General features: G+C 42.5%; 1 protein-coding gene across 1 annotated transcript in view; it reads right to left on the minus strand.

The window, feature by feature from the left end:
• The window catches only part of arhgap32b (Rho GTPase activating protein 32b), a 38,451-nt gene that overhangs the window by 16,809 nt on the left and 5,584 nt on the right, over nucleotides 1-16,058 (minus strand). The window contains exons 3-8 of the mRNA XM_071543089.1: nucleotides 15,498-15,590; nucleotides 15,016-15,138; nucleotides 14,385-14,462; nucleotides 12,034-12,115; nucleotides 10,017-10,067; nucleotides 9,426-9,500 (exon numbers count right to left, since the gene is read on the minus strand). Of these exons, the coding sequence (XP_071399190.1) occupies nucleotides 9,426-9,500; nucleotides 10,017-10,067; nucleotides 12,034-12,115; nucleotides 14,385-14,462; nucleotides 15,016-15,138; nucleotides 15,498-15,578 (490 nt within the window). The 5' untranslated portion in view covers nucleotides 15,579-15,590. The remainder of the gene's footprint in view (nucleotides 1-9,425; nucleotides 9,501-10,016; nucleotides 10,068-12,033; nucleotides 12,116-14,384; nucleotides 14,463-15,015; nucleotides 15,139-15,497; nucleotides 15,591-16,058) is intronic.

The raw sequence follows: 16,058 nt of genomic DNA on the forward strand, positions 1-16,058 counted from the left end.
CAAAATAAATACGCCCTTGCCAAGGCAGATTTATAGCTACTTCACTCTTCCCAGTAAATAACCGATGTATGAAACAAACTTTTGAATGAGTTTCCATTGTGTGCCATTTTTATGAGAGTTGCACAGCAGCAGAATCAATTCCGAATCAACAGCCGGCCTCTGAGGCAGCATCCACAAACAAGACCCATCGTTCCATTTCAGGGAAAACTGGAGCTTCAATTCGCCCCTCTGGGAGAAATTCCTTTTGTGCTGCTGTACCCACAGACAAAACCGCTGAGGCAGCTTTGTTTACTCACTGTTGAGGCATCAAAAGGGCCTTCAATATCATGTAGGGGGCTGACGGTGCAACTGTGCTGGCTTACACTGACACGTCGCTTTTATTTAGGAACCCAGATTGACTCTAAGCCGTGAGGGGGAGTGCAGTGGCAAGCATGACTTTCCAGAGAGCGGACTGGGACTCCCATCTGCTTACTGTCAACCCAGAACACAGCCTCGGGGCCAGCAGCTCTTCAAGCGCTGGAGCATCAACACTACCTGCAGTAGCACTGACAAACTCACTGCTGCAATCCAGCAGGGTGAAAACCATTTCATTTAAGTATAGCAGACAGGATTGGAAAGAGCCCTGAAATTGTCCCCTGCAACATTAATTCCAAGATTCATAGCTTGGGGGAAGCTGAACACAACCAGCTGGAGTTAGCTGTTTTTCTATTATGTAAAACTTTTCCAGGCAGTCGCTAAAAGCACAGAATCTGATGGTATGTGCGTGATATGTGATAGAACAGGCTGAGTCATCACCAGGAGGGTCAGAGTTGCTTTTCTGGTGGTGAAATGTTTTCCGAAGTGCTCGAGGAGGGGGTGGAGGCCCTGCTGGTCACAGCTAGAGAAATGACAGCCAGCAGCCCCTGCCTGGCATTTGCATGTGTATCAGATAAACTCCAGAAGGCACAAAACTAAACAAAGTGACGTTTGGGGAAAACTGACAGGTTTCAGCTGCAGCATTCAAACTGAAACGGTCGGCCCTGAAGTGATTGTGTTGCTCTGACAGAGGCTTTTCCCAAGAGAACCCAGTGAGAGGTTGGACTATGACGAGTGAGAGCAGGATGAGGAGGAAAGAGGCCAAGCATTACAGCAGTAACAATTAAAGACGTAATGGCAAACATCATGCTCTCTTTCTCAGCTCCAACTCCAAACCAATTGCCTCATTCCATTCAGTCAGGCAGGAGTTTTTCAAAGGATGCACGCTAAACTTACAACTTAACGGGGAAATTAAAGGAAAATTCCACCTTCATAACAACACAACAGATGCTGCCGCTGCTCCCAAAGTAGAGCAGTGACAGCATGGAGCCAATCAGCAACCTCTAGCCTGAGATATTTGATACAATTACTGTGCATGGCAGTTTTCCCTGAATACAGATGAACCACGAGTAGGCGTGACCTCTGCTCCTCTGGGATTTCACAATGCTCTCATCCCAGCTCCGCTCAGCCTTTTCACTTAAGCCAGCCCCCCCCCCCCCCCAGAATGAATGGCCATGCACGCCCATGTAGGCAGGGAAGCGGGAAAATCAAACTGCACTCCATTCTTGTTATACTTTTTTTTTATTTTATTTTTTATATCTGAATGGGTTGGATATGATTACATTATCCATCTCAGAAATCCACATGCTGTGAGACTGCGGGTTTTGACTAGAATGTGCTCTGTTCAGCTATACTAAGGCATCTGCATGAGCCAAAACCTCCGCTACATGGGCTAAATGTTGTTTTACAGTGGCGTGTCCCTTTAATGACAGCGCTGTTCCTCTGGGATAACTTCATTAAATGTATGCCTACCACCGTGTTCACATTAACGCAGAAATCTAGAGGAGTTTGACAATGTTGTGAAATCAATTTTCCAAATGTGTGTTCCAAAAGTATGTCAACCAGTTAAAGTCTCCTTCAATGTTTTTGAATTCACTAAAGACACCTTTGATGATGAATATAAAGTAACAAAAAATTCTAGAGATATAAAAGTCTACATTATATCCCTTTGCCACAATTTTTGACAGCCAAATTTGAGGGATTTCTTTCCAATGAGTTTATCTTTATCTTTCGAGTTTATCTTTAACAGTCACCAAAGACACTGTTGGCTGGTAAACTTAACAGATGTTGCTTATTTCTGCTCCCTGATCACCGTCAATGGAAATATATGTAAAAACCCGGCATTGGTTCAGGACGTCCTACCAGCCACACGTCCACAGATAGCTCAGAGTGGGAGGAGGCTGCTACTACTATGGCGACAATGTTTACATAACTTATCAAGCTAGGAGGAACCAGGAGAAACCACTACTGAGAGACACTGTGTTAACACAATAGGTGCTACACATTAACACATCATAACCATGTCCCGTTGGTGTTGTTGGAGGGCCGTTTAGTGTCTAGTGTAAACAGCAGAGCAGTGTCCGCCCATTAAAAAGGCGGTCGTGAGTGACAGTGACCTCTGTTTGGAAATGAGAGCTTGAATGTGTGCTGATAGCAGCAGCAAAATGGCTTATTGTTCCATCTCTGAATGAACACACTGAACACAACTTGAGTTGAGGGAAGAGAGGACAGAGGGGCTACGTCAGCTAGGCCATGTGTGGTCTCACCCAATACTTATACCAAATGGGTCTAACTGCAGAGAGTAGGAAAGAAATCACACTTTGTTCATTTTCCAGTGTTACTTGTACAAAGAATTTGTCCTGGTAGAGCCTGATAGGTCAAACCTAAATAGTAAAACAAAGATCAAAAATCATCATAAGGAAAAAAAGAAAGATTTACTTGTGCATAACGTGTGAAGGGGAAATCATTTAACAAATACAATGCCTTCTCCTTTTCAATAGTAGCCTCAACAAATATCTTTAACATATCAGCACCAACCACTAATCACACCAAGATGAATTTTCAAACCACTGAGCAGCATATGGATGAAACTCCTCCAAAACCACTTTTGGTTATATTCAATTAAGAAACCAGAGGCAGGCTATTCTAAAAAGTAACGTCATTTTCAAATTTCAGTAATGAGCAACTGAATGCCTTTCATAGACTGGTAATTTGTAATCAGACAAAATTAGACTATATTTTCTGAGCACAATGGCAATAATACATCTTATGGGGTTGCTGTTTTGTTAATGTTGTGTCTATTATACAGTAATAAATGGTTGTTCAGACGCTAAACATCTATACATTTAAAATGTTCAGATACTTTTTCTGCTTACAACTGGTTCCTTCCAAACTCCATTTCAAAAATCCATTCTTTTCCCAAACCTTCAATAGCTTGATTTCAAGTTTTTAATTCTTTGTTCAGTATGATAATTATCAGAATATATCATTGGCAATATGACTAGACCTCATCACTCTATGGTGAAAAAAGTGAAGATTGTTCTTAAATTATTACAATATGTGAAATGGCAGTGGATAAAATGTGTCGCCATATATATGGGGACTGAGCAATATTTTCCGCACTTTTCTCGACTTTTTCTGTAAGACCTGGAAATTACCCAACTACTTTTCCATACTTTTTTAGACATTGGAGACGCCTTCAAAGGGCTACCTCCTAAAAGTCTACGACTAGATTATATGCTTCACATAGTTTATTCACAAAGAAACAAACAGGCTACATCTAATTGCTACATTCGATTTAGAAAACGGGATATCCATGATACGGGAATCTTTCAGTGAATAAAGAGGCCGGCAGAGAGAGAGAAAGACAGGCGTCCCCTCACTCAGAAAATATACAGCCTAAGGACTATCGAGTAGAAATGTAAACTCCAAACGCCTTTTCTTACCTTTGCTCCATAACGTGGGACTTGTTTTAGCCTATATGACAGGATTTTAACACGTCCGAAGTAAACTTAACGAGCCATCGTTTTCCTTTCGATACGCGTAAAGCTGGGCAATACAGCGGCGGATCTCCACCTGAACGTCGCAAAAGCGGCGAGTTTTTTTTTTTTTTTTTAACCCAAATAGAAGGATAAGAAAAGTTTCAAGTTTACACACACCGAGCACGGGAGCGTCGCAAACTTTCCTCTTTGCCCTGTCAGCTAATACCCAAACCTCTTCTTCCCCCGAATCAGTTTACAACCCGACAGATGCTGCCTTCATGTACACTCGGAAATTTGAGTATTACCAGGTGATCGCACTTGAACGACCAATAACGTGGCAAGTGCTACAAGGAAAGTGCAAATGTTCTATGAAACCTAAGTTGTCAGGGAGCGAGTATGGAGCCGTGTCAACAATTGATGGTAAAAGTGATGTTAGTAACAACTTTATAGATAGATAGATTAACACATCAATGCCTGATGCTCATTCTCCCCTCTTCAGTCTGTCACTGCAGCTTAAAGCAGCTTTGTGCTGCTTTGTTTCTAAAGTAAAACAGCTACCCCCTACTTTTTGCTGTATTCAAGTGCTTCTCTTAAGCTCCTATTTAATAAGTTTAATTTATAAGTTCAGAGGCTGTAAATACAACTTGTCACACATTCAAGTGCTTTTGGTCAGAAATGAAAGCAAAATGGACCCTGTTACAAAGGCAGCTTCTTGATTGCTGTTGTTTTATTTTATAAATCAAGCGGCGCAGAGCTACTCAAGTCTTTCCTCCTGAACATCACATCTCTGCAACTTTGATATGACAGAAAATTCTGAGTGTCCCAGTCGTATTTAACGCTTTGCTGGTTCGTTCATGTGTGTAATCATGATATTTCCGACAGCACTTGAAGGCAGCATAAGAGTCCAGCAGGCGAAGAGCCATCTGCATGCTGGTGGTTCTCCACAGTGGAAAATGCTGCCTTTACACGGTATTCACAGCCCGCTCTTAACCACCAGCACCCCCACGTTTACTCTCTAATGGTTCAGTCCAAATTCACTTGTTAGTGAGTTTTAACCAGAAGAGTCCAGTAAGATCGAATGAAACACACCTCATATTCACACTGCAGTTACACTGAGGCTGTTAACAGCATTATGGTTGAGTAATTATGCATATTAAGCCCATTTGAAACTCTTTACTATGATGTTTATATGCAGTTTGGTATCAGTCTTTGATGGTGGCCACTCAGAGTAGATAGCAGCAGGGTGCTGCTAGAATATCTGGCCCACCTGACGAGATGTGACACCTCGCCCCCAGCCCAATGCATCTAGAAGCTCAGATCAGACTAAATGACTGGTCTTGAGTAAATGTTTGCCTTGTGGTTGGAAAGGTGTGCACACTGGGCCACACATGAAGACGAGGATCACACACTGCCCGATTTGGTCAATCAAAAAAATGTTTCCCATCTGTCCAGTACAGTTCACTGAAAATACTTTTATAAAATAAGTGTTTCTATCGTTTCTTGCTCCATGGTTCAGAAGCTATAGTTTGCATTTACATTACAAAAGCATTTTGAAGTTACATAATTACAAGGATAACATTGATGAAGACTTTTATACAAGACTTCTTTTGCATAATTTGTAGTTGCATACTTATGTGGATTGGCCAGGCACATTGCCATTACATTCACCATTTTATATGAGGTTTATTCTTTCAAATAAAATTATATAACAACTTACCAAGACTAGAGCAAGAGGAGCTGTGAATCTCTACTGAAGTAAAATTTCTATGAGGGTGGAAGTAGTTAAAGTGATTCCTCTTTCTGTTCACTGTCTTTTATTTCCCCCTTGAGCTGCACTTCCATTGGCTGTTGCCAGGATCGCTGTCAGATTTCAGCCTTTGGTGAGTTCTGGACCGCTCAACACTACACAAGTCCACCCAGACTGAGGCTGACTAAATCAAACATATTTGAAAAAAATCTTGTCAGGGTCCAACTAGTCTGGAGTCGTCACGGGGGCCAAAGTCTCAAACCTTTCACACTACAAGATAATTCTGACCGGCCGTCGGACCCGAGTACCCCCCGGTCCTCCCAGTTCAGACTCACCCAGACAGTCAGAATGGTCCAGTTAGGCTTACAATGGGTGTAAAAATCATCTAGTGTGACATATCCTTAACTTGGGACAGTATCACCTCTCCCCTCTGCAGGGCCCCCTCCAGCTTGGGGCCCCCTGAAAGTACTTCCCCAATTCCCACACTAGCGAAGGCCCTGTATGACGGTAAAAACACAGAGCACTCCCTAAGCAGACATGTTGAGTCAAAATAAAGTCAAACTAATTTGTTGTGGGTCCAGAATCATGGGACTGCAGTCAGACTCTTATGCTGCATGTGATCACTTCAGCTCCAGTATTTAACAACACACAGTTGCAAAAAAGACTTCTTTGGGTTGATCCTCAAGTTCTGTCTTTTTTGCTTCCCAGTAAAAAAAAAAAATATGTTAAGTATTCTGTAAAGTATTAAAGTATATTCTGATAAAGTTTCAGCTTTGAGTTAATTCTAACAACTTCTTTTAGTAATGCCTTTTTCGTGTGTGTGGGATAAGCAGGTATTTGCTAAGCCAGTTACTTGCTGTTGATGCTTGCCCAATTTACATTTATTGCTGCTATAACAGTGTATGTCATATTCTATAATTAATAATCCCTCTTTGCTCTCATAGAAACCAGCACTACTTCCTCCTATTTAGGGAATAAAATGATCAACAAAGTCAAAGTGCAAGTCAAACAAAAGCCACTTCTGTGCAGCACTGGTCACAACTCTATCACCCGTTCTATCTGTATAGTCCAGATATACTTCTTTAAGCAAAACACAAGGTAAAATGTGAATTTTTGAAACTACAAAGTGAAATCTATTACCATCTTCTCCTTAAAGTGTTTGTGAGGACGAGCTGTAACAGATTGCGGGGGAGTGATCACACAGGGATGAGATTGGATTTTTCTCTCCTCCAATCAGTTTTTCCATATGCATTCATTGCCTTTCACTTTCATTTGTAATATCCATTCGGTTTTCAGCACAATAAACACAGCAAGCATTTATTTGTTGGAACTCGCTCTACCTTTGAAATGAAATCACATGAATGCGTTATTATTGATATTTCATAAAAAGCACTGGTAGAATAGTGGGAGGAAGTTGGCCTGCCACTAATACAGTAGAAACAGAAAAGGAGTAGGCGGAGGATGGCCACTACTGATACAGCAGTATGCCAGCAAGGCCCATGGGTGGCTTCTGGGGCAGGATTCCACTGAGGACCATTAGCAAAGTGAAGAGCTAAATGCCAGTCGTCTCCCTGTGGTTACAGCCATCGGGCCACAGACACAGGAAATAGCCACATCTCAGCTAACTGGATGGAAGCTTTGTGTAACTTGATGTAGCACACAACTGCTGTTTTGCATTGATTTGAATCATTTATTTCACTCCTGGTAAGCGCAAAGGATGTGGAAATGTATTTTACAGCTGCAGGCCAGTTTCAATGTACGGGAACAGAATGTCATGCTGTCTGGAATATAAACATGGCTATAAGTTTGACTTTGTAGCTGCTGGCTAAATGCCTGTAAGCTCTAAAGATTGCAATAACATATCTGACATGTAAATTTGTTTTAGTAATGAGACCAATACGATGGTGATCCGATGCAGCTTTGGTTATTGCCACTATGGATATTCATCGGCACACACGATTACACAGAGGGCAGCAAAGGTGTAAACAGTCTGTTTTACACGCTGACCGAGTTCACAACGCAGTCGAAGTTGTTAATACATAAACAAAAGCAGCCTCCCCCTGCATCAAAGCAAACAAAGGTGCGGTCTCCCCTATTGCACTTTGGAGCAACACATTACGGGTCCCAGCGCCTCGCATAGTTTCACAGCCCAGAGCCTGAGCACCAGGAAATGATCTGAGAACCGCGGGAACAGGAGGACAAATCGTACCCTGTCTCACACATTCTCTCTCTCTCCCCCCTTTTTCCCTTCCTCTCTCCTTCACATAACCAGCTGTCTTGGCTCATATATGCTCACAGCTGCCCAAATGACTGGTCCCCAGACATGACGAAGGCCTGCACTGCAGAGTGGGGGGGGGGGGCTACATCTGGACCAGCAACTGGTAGGTCTAATAGGGCTGTCTGGAGAAGCAAGACTGCTGGCCATCACTCTGTGTCCACTGATAGTGTTGTGTGAATAAACTGCAGCTCAGAAACACATCATTCGGAAATTAATATCAACAAAAGAGTTTACTTGAACTGCCGATGGATTAGACTCTACCCCCAGCTCACATTCCCTACGACACAAGACTACAAGTTTATAGGTCAAAGGATTCAAAACACACCCAGATTCTGCGGCCTTCTTTCCAACTGAAGCTGTGCAGTGTATGAACAATTTCCTTCATTTCACTGTGTGAAATCGCAAAGGTAAGTGGTGGCCAGAGTGGATCTAGGCAGAGGAGGCATATTTTTCCAATGCTGTGTGGCTCCCTGCAGGAATGTGCTCTTTCAGTCACCATGGTGAGGGAGACAGAGATTCTTACTGTTGCAGCACAAAGCTTAACGCTCAATGGATGGGTTTACAGGCCCCCTCATTGTAAAAGGATTAAATAAATCAAGGCCGGTCTAGACCTGGCTCCATGGCACCCCTGCCGTGGCCTTTCAGCTTCGACCAAACAGACACACACAAACACAGCTGGCCCTAGTCCAGACACAGGGCTACATTCAACAGCTTGGAGAACCGCTGTAGTAACCTTATACAGTCATTTGCATACACCTTGAGGAGTGAAAACAGTAAAGGAGAGAAAGAATAGTGAGCAAGACAGATATAACACTATTCTTTTTTTTGTGCGTACACTGAAAAGGATTTGCAGCTTTCCTGTTTTCACCCTCAGAAATTGATTTATTTGTTTTTTTTCTTTTACTGAAGACTTGCATACACTGGACTCAGGAACATGAATTCTGACATACCTGAAACGCATACAAAATACAGCAGCACATTGATTATAAGAAGAATCATGCAGAGTACAGAAGGAATCTAAAGGAAAGGGACAAACTGAAAGGGAAGGTGGACGTGGTTTGTATCACACACTCCTAATCTTAGAAGTGAGTTAATTCATATATAGTTAAAGAAAAGTTATCACAAGCTCTACACCAAGATATTCTATGTATAAGTAACTAAGATGTACTTGCTCTACTCTTGGTGCACAACCAGGTGTGGCTAAAAGCTTATTGGACCACTAACTGAGAATGGAAATACTGTGGATACGTGTATTAAAGGACAGAAAGTAGACCGTTTTTCAGTTTATGAGCAAAGAGAAAGATCCTCGTCTTGCAATGCAACACCAAAAAGTGCACAAGATTTTTCATGTGGTAGTGATGTAGACATGACTAAGCCCAGTATTAAAAAACATATCAGTGAAAATCCCCGTGTTACATCCCAAATTTCAAGCTACTTGGCCAGTTTTAGTGTAGTTGTGTTAGAGTCAAATGAAGTGAACTCATCGCTCAAGGGTGTGGAGTTAGCTTCTTGGTTAGGGGAGGCAGTGCGGCACACTTAAGGATCTTTTTTTAACGTTGTCTACCTGAACTTAGGCTGTAGTGGTTTAGCGGGTCGGCCACCCATGCACTGTCCTGCTTTACACTCTCCATCTCCAAGTCTGCATGCAGCCCGATTGACAGATGGACCAACAGACAGATGGATGGATGGATGGATGGAGGCATGGGAGAATCAGCAGAGGGAGAGAAGCACTTAAAGTTAGAGAACATAATAACTGTGTACTTTGGGATTCTGAGGCAGGCAGCTTTGCATAGTTCCATACTTAGATGCAATACTAAGATGCTAAAGCAATAAACAGTGTTTTATCTCAAAGCATACAAAGAAATGTTCTGTAATCAAGCATACCTCATTGAATAAAATTTGCATTCATCAATGAAAGTTTTCATGGACAGGAAAACTTCAGCAGCACTTAAAATTCATTTGCTTAGAGTTATCAGTTCTTGAACTGGAATCATTAGTATCAGTAATAACTAAATCATATGCCAAAATGTGCAATCATCCAAACTCTGAAGAACAAAATGCCATGCAAATGCAAAGGTGTATATGCATGTGTGTGTCTGAGTGTGTGAGGAAGGCTCAGTGGGGGGGTGGATGAAGTGTGTATACCAACACGCACAGGGGGGGAAGAGACTCCAAGAAGCAGGCTGCAGACCAGAGCAGGGGGAGGCTGAGGCAGAGGAGGCGGAGTCACAGTCAAATGCAAAAGAACAAGACAAACTCTAATACTAGATTCCCTGTGCAGTGAGACAACAACAGTATTAAAAATGCATTGAGGCAGTGGAGAACAAGCAGTGCAGTTTTGACACAGAAACGGGCAGCTCAACCACCAAAACACACTGTCAGTTATTTGTTCTGCCTCTGAAAATGATTGAGGGTACAGTACTGGATCCTGGATCTACAGATTTGGGCCATGTTAATGTTACTGAATACAGGGTACCTGCAGGTTTCAGAAAGCCACAGCTAATATTAATATAGCTAATTAAAGTTATAAAACTGGGGATTTTAAGACAAAAGGCACCAGGAAATTAATTGTTATGGGACATTAAGTCTAATTGTATTTCATAAAGCAAATACACAAACAAAAAATACTGCATGTTCTACTACTAACTCTGTTCTGTGTAAATAATATAGAGGGGGGACAAAGAAACCTCTCATGAATCAAACAATAAGACCTCTAATCACTGTGTTTAAGACATTTTAATACTCTGTAAGGACCTTTTAAGCACCTGCAGATACCCTGGAATAAAACAAATACAAAATCATGACTAACAAATAATCAGACATGCAAATGGTTGAGTCAACATAACATGGCAAAGAACAACAGAAACAAGCATTGAAACATCGCCTAAAAGCCGGGGAGCGGGCAAGCAGATTAAGTCAAGCCTTGGACCGAGGAGTGTGCTTTGCGTGCACTGCAACAGTTAACTCTACACCGCAAGATGCAGTTCTGATCACAGTCTCAGTCTAATAGGCTGACACTCTCTGGGCTGAAACTCCAATGGTACATCAGATAACATGGACGTCCAGCAGCATCTGAAACCCTGTGACTATAATGATATCATCCCCCCCATAATTGTGGATCTTGTGGGGATGATTTTTTATTTTTCGCTGCGTCATCACTTCTCCAGTTCCTGGATTCCCCGAGGCTTTTCCATGGTCGGGATCCGGCTCCGCTCGCCCACCCCAAAAGCCAGCCGGATGGTTGTGACAGTGAGTCATATTGGTGGAATCAGTCTTTGGATTTGGAAGATGTGATGTGGATTCATACTGATCAAAAGGGATTAGTCATTCTAGGCGTGACGCAAGCTGCTGTTTTGGCTGGCTGCAGCAGGACGTGATTCAAGGTGTGAGGAGGTGAGGGGCAAAGTTCAAGTACAGCTCCAGTTTGTACTGCAGCTGCTGAATGTCGGAAGCGTACTTTCTGATTGGAGGAGGGTTTGTGCTATACTTGTGTCGTCGTTTGGCTACATTTGCCTTTGACACTCTCAGCAGTGTGCTAAAGGGCTTATCTGTTTGCTTTAATTGGCAATACATCAGCATACTTATTTGCTGTGGATTAGCATTTTGCTGAGTTATTACAACATGATTAGCTGGCTATTTAAGTAGATTATGTCTTGGAATTACAGGTTTCCTTTCACTGTAACTTGCTTATAAGTTGAATTCCCAGTGGGCAGTCTTTATACCACCATGATAACTGTACATTTGATTATAGGCGTAGGTTTGTGACCTTCACCTGGGGCTCTTGGACATAATCACAAGAATATATATTAGAATATATACTGTATATATATTGCATTTCACTCATTCAAAATCAGCTTGATTAACGGTGGAAGGATGAATATTCTCATTATACTAGAGATGTGATGCGATATAAAGCTCTTGTTGCCATTATACAAAAGCACTTCCCTGATGCAACAAGACTCTCAGACTGGCAACAATATTCACTGGCACTTAGTCATTATGATACAAACATACACACACACACACACACACACACACACCTAGCCACATCATCCATCACAGACCTAACCTCTTCCTGAGAATACACGCATATCAGTCAGACATTAACTACCGTCGGTGATAACGTTCTTCCAACACACTTCTTGTAAGTGGTTTAAGAGGAGGCACAATACCTGGTTTTGGCACAGAGTTGGTCACGGACTGCGGCACTTTATCATTTATGAGCTCCACACACTCGCTGGGAAAGAAGCCAACCTGGATAGAGAATAGGAGGGAGGGGGTGGGGGTGGGAGGAACGACAATCACCTTTAGATAATAAAAGCGAAGATTGGAACGGCTACATGTTATCCGCACACTTCATTCCCTCTTTGTGAGCTGTGGCGGTGCTAAAATCCACATATCAGGGATTCTGCATATTATGACTGGCTCTGGAAGGCTCTTGTCTCCAGAATAGAAGCTATTGTATATGGACATACCCAGGGAAAAGACATGTGCCCCACCCAAAGTGGTGCACTTTGTGACAAAAGTTGTCACCTTGGCAAGGAGGTCACATGACTTTGGTACTGTAAGCCCCGTGAAAGAGGTGGCATTTAGGGCTTGGCTCTTCAGATTCAGATCAGGAGGTTTATATGTGAGTTTGTGTCATTTTATCAGAGGCATTTCATCTCTTGAAATATTCATGATCGCTAATGAATAGCAATCACAAGTTTGTCACTGAAAGTATGTCAAAGCATATCATGCCCTTTTCTGTCTAAATTAACATCCTTTTCATCTTATGGTAAAATTGACTGACGGGGGAGCTGATGTCTTTGGTCAAGTGGCCTCACAACTAAACGGAGAACGCACATACAGTATGAAAGGTGAAACCATACTGTGAAACCAAAAGCTCCACAGCAGAAGGTTTCCCAACATTCAAACATGCTCACATCTATCACTATTTTCTGCTTCCCTCTCTCCTTCTGGTTTTCTCTTTCCTCATTCTCCTCCTCCATCCCCATTTCACTGGCAGCTGACTGGCATGCAGTGTGTGTAGCTCCTCCACTCTGCAGCAGACAGTCAGATGCTGCCCTATGGCAACTGGCACTAACACACACCACCTCTGGCAGCACTGACAGACTCACTGACTGCCCCCTAATGGAGAGAGCCGGCACCACAGCTGCGTTTGTGAGTCACTGCACTCCAGCATTTGCTGGTCGTGATCAGTTCACCAGTGCTTGCCTTGGGTGGGAGCTTAAATCTGCCTTGGGTGTGAATCTCAAAAGAGGAGATTTGATGTATCCAACAGTTGGGTTTCCTGGCTGCAGGCAATATAAGAGCGCACAGTCAACATGTATCAATGGAAAATAGCCCATTCATAAAATGCATTCAGAAAGAGCAGCTCTCTTAATCCAGAGTAGGCCAGCCGTCTCTCTATAACATAATGGAACTGATCATTAAATGCCTGAGCATCACTGCTGACTGCCGCCCTGCCAGCGGGCCTGAATGGGAGGACTTCTCCCTGTGGGCAGAGAGCCAAAACACACAAGAGGAGAGGGCAATATGGAGTGAGGGTAGCCTGTTGGCCGTGAACCCGCGGCGGCCAGAACCCACCAGGGCCGCTGCAGAGGTCAGAGGAGGTTCAGCCAGGCTCGAGGCACAAAACCAGGCTTTGTTGCTGCACTCAAAAAGCTATTGATTGGAACTAATGGAATCTCCAGAGACGAGCGTTCGCTCTCAGATTCAAAATGCAAGTTGTTTGAATGAGGGACAATATTGACATGATTTGATCAGACTTCATGGAATTTAAACATGGAGTGGTAATTATTTCCCCTTTTGCTTCACACCAATGTTCTAATTATGTGGCTGGCTCTAGGCTACACACACAAACAGGAACACATTTAGAGATACAACTCTGTTGATCTGTTATGACACTATTACTGTACTTTCACTGTCATCCTTGACAACCATTTGAACATTACACATGTAAAATAGGCTCGTAATTTAATATCTTGCTTTATCATAGCTTCTGAGATGCTTTATAATCACATAAACAATGGGTTATAATAATTTGATTTAACATTTTTACACTCCAGTTCAAGGGAAAACAAGGGATAACACAAGCAATTAAAATGTTAAATTAGACTACAGGATGTGGTGAGTTAAAACTGGTGAAATGTAACAAGATTAATGAATAGCATATGTTTCAATGTATTCTGTACTGGATTATATCAAAGACCATGTATGTATATGAATCAGTTCCAAGTTAATAGGGGGCAACACACACCCCTACAATCTGCTCAACCGGTTTGGCTAACAAGAGGCTTTGTATCTTGCTTCGTCTTTGATAGAACTGAGAGTATTTTTAATTTGCTTTATACGACAATATTCTGTCCTTGTCTGAACAATTTTTTAAGCAGAAATCTAGTTTAATTCTAGTTAAAACAGTTTTATAGCAAGGGAGTGAGAGACAGAGAAAGAGAAAAAAAAATGTGTGTGTGTGTGTGTTTTAGCCCCCAGGCTGTGTGCTATTTTCTGAGCCACCCACCTGAAAGCCATGCTTGCCCCTCCACCATGTGGTGTCTTCTTTGGGGGGCATGTCAATCACCGACACGATGTCGCCAACCTGCAGGGAGGAATAAAGAGAGGAAAGAGAGAGGAGGAAGGTAAAGATGTGTTCAACTGTCCATTTTCCTCTTCTGAATAGAGGAAATCAGTGATCGCTACAACTTTAGGCATTGTACAGCATGGTTCCCACTTGCAAAAGCAGATTTTCAATAAAGATCCTTGAAGTGCTTCATCACTTGAGAAATCTTCCAAGCGAAAATACTTCCTACCCTCAGCCGAACATGTCTAAACACTGATCCATTCAGCTGCTGAGTTAGCTCACAGTGAACATTTTCATTGGAAATGACAGCTTTATTGCTCCTGCAATTCTTTTTCTATCCCCATCTTTCTCACCATCTCTCAAATTCAATGTTATGAAATCTTAATGTAGCAAGGGATAACGCATGAGGAAGTATCTGTTAAGGAATTTTAATGGAAAACGTGGATGTTGAATTTTAATGCAATACTCTTTCGAGAGAGAGAGAGAGAGAGAGAGAGAGAGAGAGAGAGAGAGTGAGAGAGAGAGAGAGAGAGTGTGAGTGTGAGTGTGAGTGTGTGTTGATGGTTGTCACCTCAAAGGACAGCTCGTCGGCTGCCTGGGCAATGTAGCGCTTGATGACGTGGGCGGCAGCAATGGCTGGCACGTTGATGGACGACTCCTCATGGACCAACAGATGATTCCCCTTATTGTCAACCTGGCACACGCACACACACACACACACACAAAAACCTCGTACATGTCATATCAACAGTGGCAGCCATTGGCTATGAAATGACTGGAAAAAAAGACTGCAGCACCTTTCTTGTTTTACACTGTACAGTAGTGAATGAATTGAACTTTCACTGTATGACCATTCAAAGAGTAGAATATACCCATTGAAAGACAGAAACCTGACTAAGTTAGAGCAATACATCAACTTCTTGGCAAATAAGCTCTCAGATCCACTTATCGGTGTACAGCATAAGGATCGGCGCACAAGGGTAAACTGATTGAAGAGTTTTTTGTCAATATGTCAGTGCATTCCTGTAGGATAAGAGGACAGAACAGCCTTACCTCCATCCATGTGAGGGCAGGCCCACAGTTGATCTGGTTGTCAGCAATGGCTGAGAGCCGAGAGAGATAAGCCAATAACATCTGGGAAACTGACTAGCAGGGAACAAAAGGCACAGACCAGTTAGAGAGTCAATCCATTTAGACCTGATTCATCCAATGCTAAACCGCTGAATATCAACCTTACATGATATGACGGGTATTTTCAGCCAAGCAATTTAATTGGTCAAAGACTCTTCCTATTCCCATAAAGCACTGCTAGCAATTTTTAATAGGCATTTGTTGAATGACCTTTATGACTATGACTGTATATGACTTAATTTTCTAGTTTCAAGCACTCACTGAGACAATCCATATGTTTGAGCTAATGCTGACCCTAAACCATGAGTGGGAAGAAGACGTAGCATGCCAAATCCAGCTCTTGTGGCTGAGATCATTTTTGTGTGTTAACCTGGTGTTAAATCACTTGTTAACACTATGACCTGATGGACTTTAGGTTTCAAATACAGCCTCATGCTATATAACAACACTGGTGGGATCCTGGCAGATTTTCTCTGGAACAAT

The sequence above is a fragment of the Centroberyx affinis genome, unplaced genomic scaffold, assembly GCF_046629955.1.
Source record: "Centroberyx affinis isolate AG114_WGS23_722 - 3 ecotype Tasmania unplaced genomic scaffold, CSIRO-AGI_Caff_v1 ptg004219l_1, whole genome shotgun sequence".
NCBI classification, from domain to species: Eukaryota; Metazoa; Chordata; class Actinopteri; order Beryciformes; family Berycidae; genus Centroberyx; species Centroberyx affinis.